A 12,166-nucleotide genomic window follows, 5' to 3' on the forward strand; every position below is an offset into this window, starting at 1 on the left:
ATCTGGGGTGATCAGCACTCTCCACCCTTAATAGTCTCCAGTGGCTCCATGGTGCCCTTACTGTAATATCTGAGCTCTTTATCCTGGATCTGCCAGGCTTTTTTTATTCTGACCTCTGGCTCTGTCTGCATCACCTGCCCTGTTCCTTTCTAGCCACACCAGGCAGTTTATAGTTCTCACCATCTGCCATGCAGTCTTTATGTATGCTCACACTCTGTCCCCTCTACCTGAGATTGCCTCTCCCTCACCATATACTTGCAAACTCCTAGTTATCCATTAAAGCGCAGTTTAAGGGTTGTTTTTCTCTGGGCCATTTCCCCAAATGCCCCTCCCCGTCCTGGACTTCTCATCCCTGGAATGACTGTTGGCCCTTGGTATAGTGGTTAATTGTGGCATCTGGAATCAGTCCAGGACTCACATTCAAGCTGCATCATGTACTCACCATATGCCTTAAACAAAATACTTAACCTCTCTGTTCCTCACCAGCAAAAAGGTAGTACCTACCTTTAGAGTTGTTGTGGAAAATATGAGTTGATCCGTGTGAAGGGCTTAGAACTCTGCCTGGTGCTGACTAACATTGGCTGTTGTAAATAGTTGATACTCTTAGTTCTCGTATCATAATTATCACACCTATTACACTGCTGTTGTTGGTTTACAGATCTGTCTTCTAGGCTGAGAGGTTTTTGAAGGGAAAGGACTATGTATGCCATATTCATCTTTGTATCCACAGAACCAAGCACAGGATCAGGTATATATATATTAAAAAATATATAATATATAATACATATTACATATAGTATGTAATATATATTACATATTGTATGTTATATTAATATAACATATAATCTGATAAGTTGCCATTATACATACGCACACATATGTATTATAGATAATATAATATTTATATAATGTAATATTAATATTATGTGTGTGTGCACATATATATAATGGCAACTTACCAGACAGTGCTGAATGAATGTATGAGTAAATGGGCTTCTGTGAAGTCTTTTGGCCAGGATTTTGAAGATACATTTAAAGTTCAAAACTGATGGCAATAGGTAACATAGGGTACTCCTTAGTTTATAGAATTTGTTTACGTTATTATCCTGCTTAATCCTCACTAAACCCAGTTTCACATCTAAGTCCATTTTACCGTCAAGAAAACCCAAGCTTAATGAGGAAGCTGAGGTTTAGGGAGACTATGTAAACATACTTAAAAAAACAAAAACCAGTTTCTGTCTCTGTCACCCAGGCTGGAGTGCAGCGGTATGACCACAGCTCACTGCAGCCTTGAACTCGCAGGCTCAAGTCATCGTCCCACCTCAGACTCCTGGGTAGCGAACCTGAACATTTCTTTTCTTAAGACAGTCAGTTTCTGAGTGTTAGGAAATTACATAATTATTTGGTGAAGCTGTTCACAAAGCTGTGGTAATTTTTTTCCGTAGCCAAAATTATTTGTTTTTGTTTTGTTCGAAAATCCCTTTTATCATATTCATTAACTATTGACGAATCAATAGAATCTATTAAAAATAACAAAAATGGCCTGGCACAGTGGCTCGTGCCTATAAACTCAGCAGTCTGGCAGGCCAGAGCAGAAGGATTGCTTGACACCAGGAGTTCGAGACCAGTCTGGGTAAATAGTGAGGCTTTGTTTCTACAAAAAAAATAAAAAACTAGCTGAGCGTGTCCCAGCCACTCAGGAGGCTGAGGTGGGAGAACCACTTGAACCTGGGAGATGAAGTCTGCAGTGAGCTGTGATCACGCTCCTGCACTCTAGCCTGGGTGGTACATGGAGACCCTGTCTCAAAAAGAAAAAAAAAAAGATTTATTTTTATAGCCGTGGTTGTATAGAATTTTTATTAGCGTTACACAGCAGGAATTGTGTAGGAAGTTGGAGGTGCAGGGAGTGCTTGATGTGTGGAAGTTTTGGTGGAAGGAGGACTTGAGCACTACCTTGAGATTTAGAGGGAGTGCGTCTCACTTCTAGAGTAGATAGGAGTTCACCTGGACAAAAGGTGCTGAAAGCAAGTTTTACAGATGGAGGAAAGTAATGGCGCTAAGAGGTTTTAAGCATTTGGTCTCCAGACGGTAAGCAACTCCAGGGGTTATCTGGTCAAAGGAAGGAGAAGGGAGTTGTGGTGAAGAACATGAACCCTGGAGCCTTAGATGCAAACACCAGCTGTGTGACCTCAGGCAAGTTACCTGACCTCTCTGTACAACTATAAGATGGGGAGGTTAATAGTACTGTTACTGTTATGAGGAATAAATGACATTGTAGCATGTAAAATGCTCTACTCAGTGCCTGGCGTTTAACGAGTGCCCAAATATTGATTCAGAGTTTCCCAGTCTGTGTGTCATTCCCAACCGAATGAATGATAGCTGTGCTACTCTCCTCAGACGTTGAGTCTTACAAATATCGTTATTTTCTCAGTATGCTATAATATGAACAAGTTGGGAAGGAGCTAGTATCTGGTAGTGTAGTGGTCACACCGCGGGGCCTCAGGGAATACAAGGCTGTGCTCTGTGCCACCTCCTCCTTCCCCCACCGGCTCCACCTTTTTTTTTTTTTTTTTTTTTTTTTTTTTAGACGGAGTCTGGCTCTGTCGTCCAGGCTGGAGTGCAGTGGTGTGCTCTCGGCTCATTGCAAGCTCCACCTCCCGGGTTCCTGCCATTCTCCTGCCTCAGCCTCCTGAGTATCTGGGATTACAGGTGCTTGCCACCATGCCCGGCGAATTTTTTGTATTTTTGGTAGGGACGGGGTTTCACCATGTTAGCCAGGATAGTCCCCATCTCCTGACTTTGTGATCCGCCCACCTTGGCCTCCCAGAGTGCTGGGATTACAGGCGTGAGCCGCTGCGCCCGGCCTGCTCCACTTTTTGTATTTGGGTTGTGCTTAAAATTTCTTAATGTTTAAAAATTCTTTTTTATTATTACCAAAGCAATATATGTAGATTTCAGAAAATTAAAAATACAGATAAGCAAGAATAAGAAAATACAAAACATTATATTACCACTATTAGCATCTTATTTTTTTGGAGATGGAGTCTCTGTCACCCAGGCTGGAGTGCAGTGGTATGATCTCGGCTCACCGCAACCTCCGCCTCCCGGGTTCCAGCGATTCTTGTGCCTCAGCCTCCCGAGTAGCTGGGACTACAGGTGTGTGCCACCAGGCCTGACTAATTTTTGTATTTTTAGTAGAAATGGAGTTTTACCATGTTGGCCAGGCTGGTCTTGAACTCCTAACCTCAAGTGAGTGAGTTCCACCCACCTCAGCCTCCCAAAGTGCTAGGATTACAGGCGTGAGGCACCTCATCTGGTCCACTATTAACATTTTAATATTTATTCTTTCAGGTCTTTTTTATGTGTACACACACACACACACACACGCACAGTATTACGCTGATCTCGAAGTTAGTTTTCTTCAAACTAACGTAAGATCATTCTCTACTATTCTTTTGTAACCTCCTTTTTTCAGTTAATGATCTTCACCTTTTTGTGTTGGTACATTTCTGCTCAAATTTATTTAGAGGAGATGAAGTATAACACTGCTTCAGAAGAAAAGTTTTAAATCTCATTCAGTCTATCCCCATGTTTGGACACTCTGGAAACTTTGGTTTTGGCCAGGCGAGGTGGCTTACACCTGTAATCCCAGCGTTTTGGGAGGCCAAGGCAGGTGGATCACTTGAGGCCAGGAGTTCGAGACCAGCCTGGCCAACATGGCGAAGCCCCAGCTCTACGAAAAATACAAAAATTAGCCACGTATGGTGGTGCATGCCTTTAATCCCAGCTACTTCGGGAGGCTGAGGCATGGGAATCGCTTGAATTCTGGAGGCAGAGGTTGAAGTGAGCCAGGATCGCACCACTGTATTCCAGCCTGGTGGCTCAAAAAAAAAAAAAAAAAGGAGAAAATGTAGGCTTTTATTTTTATCAGTTATACATGCGCACAGTATATAGCCAACAAGACTTGAACAAGAAACACTGGTTTCCTACTGTCCTGCCCCAATGTCTTATTCCCCAAGAACAATTACTTTTCAACTCTAGCTGGTTCTTGAGTATTTAACTCTGTATTACCAAGTAATATGTTTATGTTCTTTGTGATTGTTCTCAGTTTTAGGCTTTATCTATTTTATTTTCACCATCAGCGATGAGACTTCAGTTGTCTTTCACCTTCCCATCCTTGCCCGTGCATGCACGTCCCCTGTCCTCCCGCTACAATTCTGTCCATTTTGTTTAAATCTCCCTTTGACCTTTACCTTACTATGATTACGTAAGTTCTTTACATTGCTGTGCCATACAGTACCATGTTTTTGTTTTTCTTTCTTTTTTTTGAGACAGGGTCTTGCTCTGTCACCCAGGCTGGAGTACAGTGGTACAGTCTTGGCTCACTGCAGCCTCGACCTCCTAGGCTCAAGTGATCCTCCTACCTCAGCCTCTCGACTAGCTGGGATTACAGGTGCGTGCCACCACGCCTGGCTAATTTTTGTATATTTTTGTAGAGAGGAGGTTTTGCCACATCGCCCACACTGGTCTTGAACTCCCGGACTCAAGCAATCCACCCACCTTAGCCTCCCAAAGTGCTGGGATTACAGGCATGAGCCACTGCATCTGGCCTTTTTTTTTTTTTTTTTTTTTTCTTATACATCTTTTTATTTTCTTCGGAGTTAACAATTGAATAGGCACTTTTATTTTCCTAATTTTTGGTCTTTTATCATTAATTTAGTTCCAGATTCTCTGCCAGTTGTCTAAATCTCCTCTAGCAGAAACGTTCAATACATTGAAACACATGGGCATTCTATCAACTTCGTGTCTTCTCAAGGAAGTATTTCCTGAATCCTGATCTGCTTTAATCTAGATTTGTTCCTCTCTAGGTCTGCTGTGCGGATGTCATCTGAGAAGGTCCATCATCCTGGGGATTCGTTTTCTCTTGTTGGGATCCCGTTTTTCTCCTATCTTGGCATATTTCTTTATCCTGGTGGCTGCATCCTCTGGAAAAAGGAGGATTAAGTCGTTCATCTTTCGAGAACCTTGTATGTGTAAGAATGGTTTTATTCTGCTCTCTCACAGCTGATGGGATTTTGGCTGAGTGTTGACTTCTGGGTTAGAAAGAGCCCTCCCCAGAATGTTGCAGTCGCTGCTTTCATTGCCTTCTGGCTCCCGTGTGACTGCTGATACTCGGATTCTTGACCTTTGACGTAGAAACTGTTTCTTCTTCCTCTAAGTAGGACTTCTCTTTCTCCTCAGTCTTACACATTTCACTGTGATTCACTTTTATTCTGTGTGTAGTGTGATCAGCCCCTGCAGTCACAGAACTCATGTCCTTCAGTTTGGGGAAATTATCTTGAATCATAATGGAAGTGATTTCCTCCCCTACATTTTCTGTGTTCCGTCTTTTTTTTTTTTTTTTTTTTTTTTTTTTTTGAGACGGAGTCTCGCTCTGTCGCCCAGGCTGGGGTGCAGTGGCCAGATCTCAGCTCACTGCAAGCTCCGCCTCCCGGGTTTACGCCATTCTCCTGCCTCAGCCTCCCGAGTAGCTGGGACTACAGGCGCCCGCCACCGCGCCCGGCTAGTTTTTTGTATTTTTTAGTAGAGACGGGGTTTCACGGTGTTAGCCAGGATGGTCTCGATCTCCTGACCTCGTGATCCGCCCGTCTCGGCCTCCCAAAGTGCTGGGATTACAGGCTTGAGCCACCGCGCCCGGCCCCGTCTTTCTTAAACTGTTACTTAATGTGGGACCTCTTGAACGGGTCTCCTGATTTCCCTTCGCTTTTCTCTCCCAGTTTCCATAGTTTCGTCTTTTGGCTCTACTTTGTGGGCACTTTGGTCAACTTCACCTTCCACCCTTTCCTTTGAGATTTTTGTTTTGTTGTGATATTTTAATTTTCAACAGCTTTTTATTTTTACTTATTTATTTTTGCTTTTGAGACGGAGTCTCACTCTGTCACCCAGGCTGGAGTGCAAGGGCGAGAGCCTGGCTCACTGCAAGCTCCACCTCCCGGGTTCACGCGATTCTCCGGCCTCAGCCTCCCGAGTAGCTGGGATTACAGGCACCTACCACCGCGCCCGGCTAATTTTTGTATTTTTAGTAGAGATGGGGTTTTGCCATGTTGGCCCGGCTAGTTGCAAACTCCTGACTTCAGGTGATCCGCCCGCCTCAGCCTCCCAAGGTGCTGGGATTACAGGCATGAGCCACTGTGCCCGACCTCATATTTTTATTTTTTAACTTTTTAGGTTTGGGGATACATGTGCAGTTTTGTTATAGACATAAACTCATGTCACGGGGGTTTGTTGCACACATTGCAACTAAGCCCAGTACCCAGTAGTTATTTTTTCTGCTCCTCTCCCTCCTCTCACTCTCCCCGCTTAGGTAGGCCCCAGGGTCTGTTGTTCCCTTCTTTGTGTTCATGACATTAATGACATTAATTTTAACTGCTGCTTCCCTCCTCCCCATTACAGCACATCAGGACTGTGTGACTCCCGGGCCTCTTTTCCCCGCACTTAAGATTCCCCCAACAGGGCACAGTTTCTGGTCTTCTCTCTATCGTGGGTTCTGTCCTCTGATCCCTTCCATTCATTTCTTTTTGGTGTGTGGCTTCAAAACCAAACTCACCTTTCTTGATTGGGTCTAGTCAGAGTAGAAAAAGATAATACCTCCTCTCCTTTTGAATGTTATACCGTGATTAGTGTAGTCTTTGATCCTATTGACTTTTTGGATAATCTTGCCAGGTTGAACAGAGGCGAAAATAAAGCTTTTCCATGCTGCTTCTAAGCTCACTGTCCCCCATACTGCATTTATGCCCATGGTTTTTGGACCCAAATACAGGAATTTGCATGTGTTCCTCTTAAACACTGCATTGTTCAGAGGTCTATGATGGAAATAGGGGTATTTATGTTAGTCATGAAACCTCAGTGGGATGCTTTCCTATTTCATGGAGGAGAGAAATAAGAAAAAGGGGCAGGAGTTTTAAGAAAGAGAGAGGGTTACTTGGAAAGGAGGCTTGAAGACTCCTGAAGCATTGCATGGTGAGGGCAATGTGTGAGTGAGTGTATCAGCAGGAGGACAGAAGGCATTGTTGAGGAAGGGATTGAAATCTGGGGAGAGAGGGAAGTTACTAAGTGAGGTAAGTCTTGTAGGATGTAAAGGAAGGGGGTCAGGGACACCAGAGGGTGAGGGTAGAAAGGAGAAGGGGAACGCTACAGGGCCGATGTGCTTTCACTGTACTGGGCTCTGTTCAAATGTTACTTAATCCAGGCAGCAGCCTGTGAGTTTGACAATATTTGCTCCATCTTTCAGATCAAGAAGCTGTGGCTTATGGAGGTAAAGAAGCTTCGATAAGGTCACATAACAGAGAGTGATAGAGCAGATTTAAACCAAATCTCTACTGTCCAGGTTCCCCAGATGGCCCAACATGGGCAAGAGGCAAGTTAGATTACGATTAAAGGTTGGCGACAACAGGTCTGTGAAACAGATAAACCAAGTTAGCTCTTGTGTCCACAGAGTATTTAAAAGAAAAAGCCCAGGTGGATGCAGTGGCTCACGTCTGTAATCCCAGCACTTTGGGAGGCTGAGGCCGGCGGATCACCTGAGGTCAGGAGTTTGAGAACAGCCTGGCCAACATGGTGAAACCCCATCTCTACTGAAAATACAAAAAATAAAAAAATAATAAAAAGACAAAATTAGCTGAGCGTTGTGGTGGGTGCCTGTAATCCCAGCTACTCGGGAGGCTGAGGCAGGAGAATCAGTTGAACCTGGGAGGCAGAGGTTGCAGTGAGCTGAGGTCGTGCCACTGCACTCTGGCCTGGGCGACAAGAGTGAAACTCTGTCTCAAAAAAGGAAAAGAAAAAGCCCAGCTAACTCGAGCCTCTGTTCTAAGCCAATTCTTTATATTCTGGCACTTCGCAACCGGTTGAAAAACTTGATGGTGGCTGCTTCCTTCTGAAATTATTTAGTGGGAAGGAGACTTACTGTGTAATTACTCTCTTGGATTACTAAATGGTTATTCTCTTGGAATATAGGTTGGATTGCAAATAAGATGATAAAATTGCGTATACGTGTGTACTTGCATACATACATCCTACAAAGCACAGTGAGTTCCTGTTCTCAGTTTATCTTTGATTGATATATATGGACTCTTCTCCCCGAAACCAAAAATAAATAAATCACTGGTCTTGAGAATTTTAAATAAAAGAAAGAGTTACTTGAAACAGCTCTGATTTTCTTGCATCTCTTATCTTTAGGCCTTTGCCCAGTTTGATGCTGAGGGTGATGGGACAGTTGATGCGGAGAACATGCTGGAGGCCCTCAAGAATTCCAGTGGCGCTAATCTGCAGGGGGAGCTGAGCCACATCATCAGACAGCTACAGGCCTGCTCTCTGGTTCCAGGTGAGGCTTCCATCTCAGTGCTGTCTCAGAACCAAAGTGAACTTTGCCCTATTACTGATTGAAATTAGGCAAAACTGTGGCCACATGCAGTAAACTCCCCCAACAGTGTTCAGTAGGCACGTGATCTGAGTTAGCATTTCCTATAGTCATCTTCTTCATCCCCCGCTACGGTGGTGGCTAAGCAGTTGTACCGTTTTATGACAGGAACCCTTGTCAAGTGGCCGCCTTCCTTATTGGTTCTCTGTATTTCGCTACAGAAGCCCTCCTTGACCTTTGCTGTTCATTCTCTTAGCATCTTGCTTTCTTTTTGCAACATATTACCATTGTAATTGATCAATTCATTATTCAGTTATTAGTAAAGTGTTTGTCTTCACTCCTATACTATAGTTCCATGAGGGCAGGGACCTGCTGCGTTATTTCTGCTGTGTCCTCACATTTGGGGCGTTTCTTTTTTGGCGTGTGGTAAGCGCTTAGTGGCTTTTTTTTAGAAAGCTGTTACAGCAGTCCCTCCTTACCCATGCGGAAGATGTTCCAGCACCCCCAGTGGGTGCCTGAAACCAAGGATAGTACCCAACCTTGTATATACTATATATTTTTCTGATACATATATACTTATGATAAATTCTGATGTATAAATTAGGCATAATAAGAAGAGGTCAGGCCGGGTGCCGTGGCTCACGCCTGTAATCCCAGCACTTCGGGAGGCTGAGGCGGGTGGATCACAAGGTCAGATTGAGACCAGTCTGGCTAACACAGTGAAACCCTGTCTTTACTGAAAATACAAAGAAAATTAGCTGCATGTGGTGCAGGCGCCTGTAGTCCCAGCTACTCGGGAGGCTGAGGCAGGAGAATGGCGGGAACCCGGGAGGCGGAGCTTGCAGTGAACCGAGATTGCGCCACTGCTCTCCAGCCTGTATAACAATATACTCAAATAAAAATTATGTGAATGTGGCCCCCCTCTCTCTCTCTCTGTCTCACAGTATCTGAACCATACTTACCTATTTTGGGGTCTTTATTGACCACAGGTAACTGAAATTGTGGATAAGGGAGGACTACTATATACAGAAATTTAAGTGAGAATAAAAATAGCTTAAAATTAAGCAATGCCGGCGGAGCACAGTGGCTCATGCCTGTAATCCCAGCACTTTAGGAGGCCGAGGTGGGCAGAGTTCCCAACCTGAGGTTGGGAGTTCAAAACCAGCCTGACCAACATGGAGAAACGCCTTCTCTACTAAAAATACAAAAATCAGCCGGGTGTGTTGGCGCATGCCTGTAATCCCAGCTCTTCGGGAGGCTGAGGCAGGAGAATCACCTGAACCCCGGGAGGTGGCGATTGCAGTGAGCTGAGATCGCGCCATTGCACTCCAGCCTGGGCAACAAGAGCGAAACTCCCTCTGAGAAAAAAAAAAAAGAAAAGACATGGCCTGTGTTTTTGTATGTTTTTTTTTTGGGGAGCTCAGACTTACATAAAGACAGAATCATGATAAAATTAGTATTTGTTTTTTCCAGTGAGAAGACAATTGTGTTTGAAAGAGAAAGAAACTTTGTACATTTTTGTTTTAGTCTTGGTTTACTTCACCTTAGCACTTTTCCTGCTCTGTGCACTTGGTGTCATAATACTTATGGGTCACTAGGGCAGCAATGGAGGCAAAATAGATTTGATAGACACATAAATGTAAATCTGATTGCTCTTGGCCCCTCTGGCTTACTTACTGCTGAGTGACGTATTGAGCTAGGGAGGGGTAGTTTCCATATGTTAATGAAGAATGTATATTTCCATCCAGACGTGGTGGCTCATGCCTGTAATCTCAGCACTTTGGGAAGCCGAAGTGTAAGGATTGCTTGAGGCCAGGAGTTGAGACCAGCCAGGGCAACATAGTGAGACCCCATCTCTTAAGAAAAAAATTAGCAGGTCATGGTGGTGTGCAACATTGGTCTCAGCTACTCGGGATGCTGAGGCAGGAGGATTGCTTGAGACCAGGAGGTTGAGGCAGCAGTGAGCCGTGATCATGCCAGTGTACTCCAACCCTGGTGATAGAGCGAGACCCTGTCTCAAAAAAACAAAACAAAACATGTATTTCCATTCTCCTTCAGGTTGTCTTTAATTATTTAATTTTTATAAAAATTAAATTAAATAATTATTTAATTATTTAACTTTTTCCCTAGTCTCATGGCAATTAAAATTATTATTATTATTTTTCTTTTGAGACAGAGTCTTGCTCTGTCACCCAGGCTGGAGTGCAACGGGATCTCCATTCGCTGCAGCCTCCACTTCCTGGGTTCAAGTGATTCTTGTGCCTCAGCCTCCCGAGTAGCTGGGAGCACAGGCATCTGCCACCATGTCCAATTTTTATGTTTTTAGTAGAGATGGGGTTTTACCATACTGGCCAGAGGCTGGTCTTAAACTCCTGACCTCAAGTGATCCACCCGTCTTGGCCTCCCAAAGTGTTGGAATTATGGGCATGAGCTGCTGCACCCGGCCTGAATTATCTTTAGCTAGCTTTTATCTTAGTGTTTACATATTACTCCACTTTTGAATTACCAGCATGTGGATAGCATCAGGAGCTTTATTTGGACACCTCAGACAGTTGTGGGGAGGAAAGCAAAGGGATTGAGACCAGGGAATCCACCAACAGATAATTCATAGTGCACTGCTGTGCTGGGGGATGAGACTGAGAAAACGTCAGGGTCCAGATCTCAAGGCGCTTACATAACAGGCTTATGACTTAGGGCTTCCTACTCAAAACTTTTCATCGGCACCCAGTTCATCAGTCTTGGAATGAACCTTTGTAAGCTGAAGTTGCTTTGGTGGTCGGATTTTTTAGTTGCTAACTTTCACCTACGCTAAAACTAGTTCCTTTTGTATCTCATGGTGTTGGTGCTTAAGCGTTTAAAAAAAGAAAATAGTACCTTTTCCAAATTCATTAGGCTTGGAATTCATTTACTGAAGGCTAAATTAATTTACCAAACGTTTCAGCATATGAAAATACTTTTTCCATTATATGAACAAGTTTTTGTTTTGTTTTTAATATAGATACAGCATTTTGCCGTGTTGCCCGGTCTGGTCTTGAACCCCTGAGCTCAGGCAATCCACCGGCCTTGGCCTCCTGAAATGTTGGGATTACAGGTGTGAGCCACTGCACCAAATCTGTTTTTTCACATAGGATTTGAGCAGATCAGTGCAGCATCAGCAGTGTCCTAAATATGAAGCTCAGGTATTACTGTGGAGTCAGCTAAGAAAAAGACTGAGCCACTCCTGGCTTCTTTCTTCCTCAGCTTGCAGATGGCCTGTCATGGAACTTTGCCTTGTGATTGTGTGAGCGAATTCTCCTTAATAAACTCCCTTTTATATATACGTATATCCTATTGTTTCTGTCCCTCTGGAGAACCCTGACTCATACAAATTTTGATACCAGAAGGGGTTCTAGAAAAACTTTATATATATATATATTTTGTTTGTTTGTTTGTTTGTTTGTTTGTTTTTCTGAGACAGAGTCTTGCTCTGTCACCCGTGCTGGGGTGCAATGGTGCAATCTTGGCTCACTGCAACCTCTGCCTCCCGGGTTCAAGCAATTCTCCTGCCTCAGCCTCCCGAGTAGCCACCGCACCCAGATAATTTTTGTATTTTTAGTGGAGACGGGGTTTTACCATGTTAGCCAGGCTGCTCTTGGAACTCCTGACCTCGTGATCTCCCCTCCTTGGCCTCCCAAAGTGCTGGGGTTACAGGCATGAGCTACTGCGCCCGGCATTTGAGGAACAGAATTTTAAGGATGGATTCCTTCAGTT

General features: G+C 44.0%; 1 protein-coding gene across 2 annotated transcripts in view; it reads left to right on the forward strand.

Moving 5' to 3' along the window:
• The window catches only part of ZZEF1 (zinc finger ZZ-type and EF-hand domain containing 1), a 140,828-nt gene that overhangs the window by 10,138 nt on the left and 118,524 nt on the right, over positions 1–12,166 (forward strand). For both annotated transcript variants that reach the window (XM_050765152.1, XM_050765151.1), the window contains exon 2: positions 8,236–8,380. In XM_050765152.1, coding sequence (XP_050621109.1) covers positions 8,236–8,380 — 145 coding nt within the window. The remainder of the gene's footprint in view (positions 1–8,235; positions 8,381–12,166) is intronic.

The sequence above is a fragment of the Macaca thibetana genome, chromosome 16 (genome assembly GCF_024542745.1).
Source record: "Macaca thibetana thibetana isolate TM-01 chromosome 16, ASM2454274v1, whole genome shotgun sequence".
NCBI classification, from domain to species: Eukaryota; Metazoa; Chordata; class Mammalia; order Primates; family Cercopithecidae; genus Macaca; species Macaca thibetana.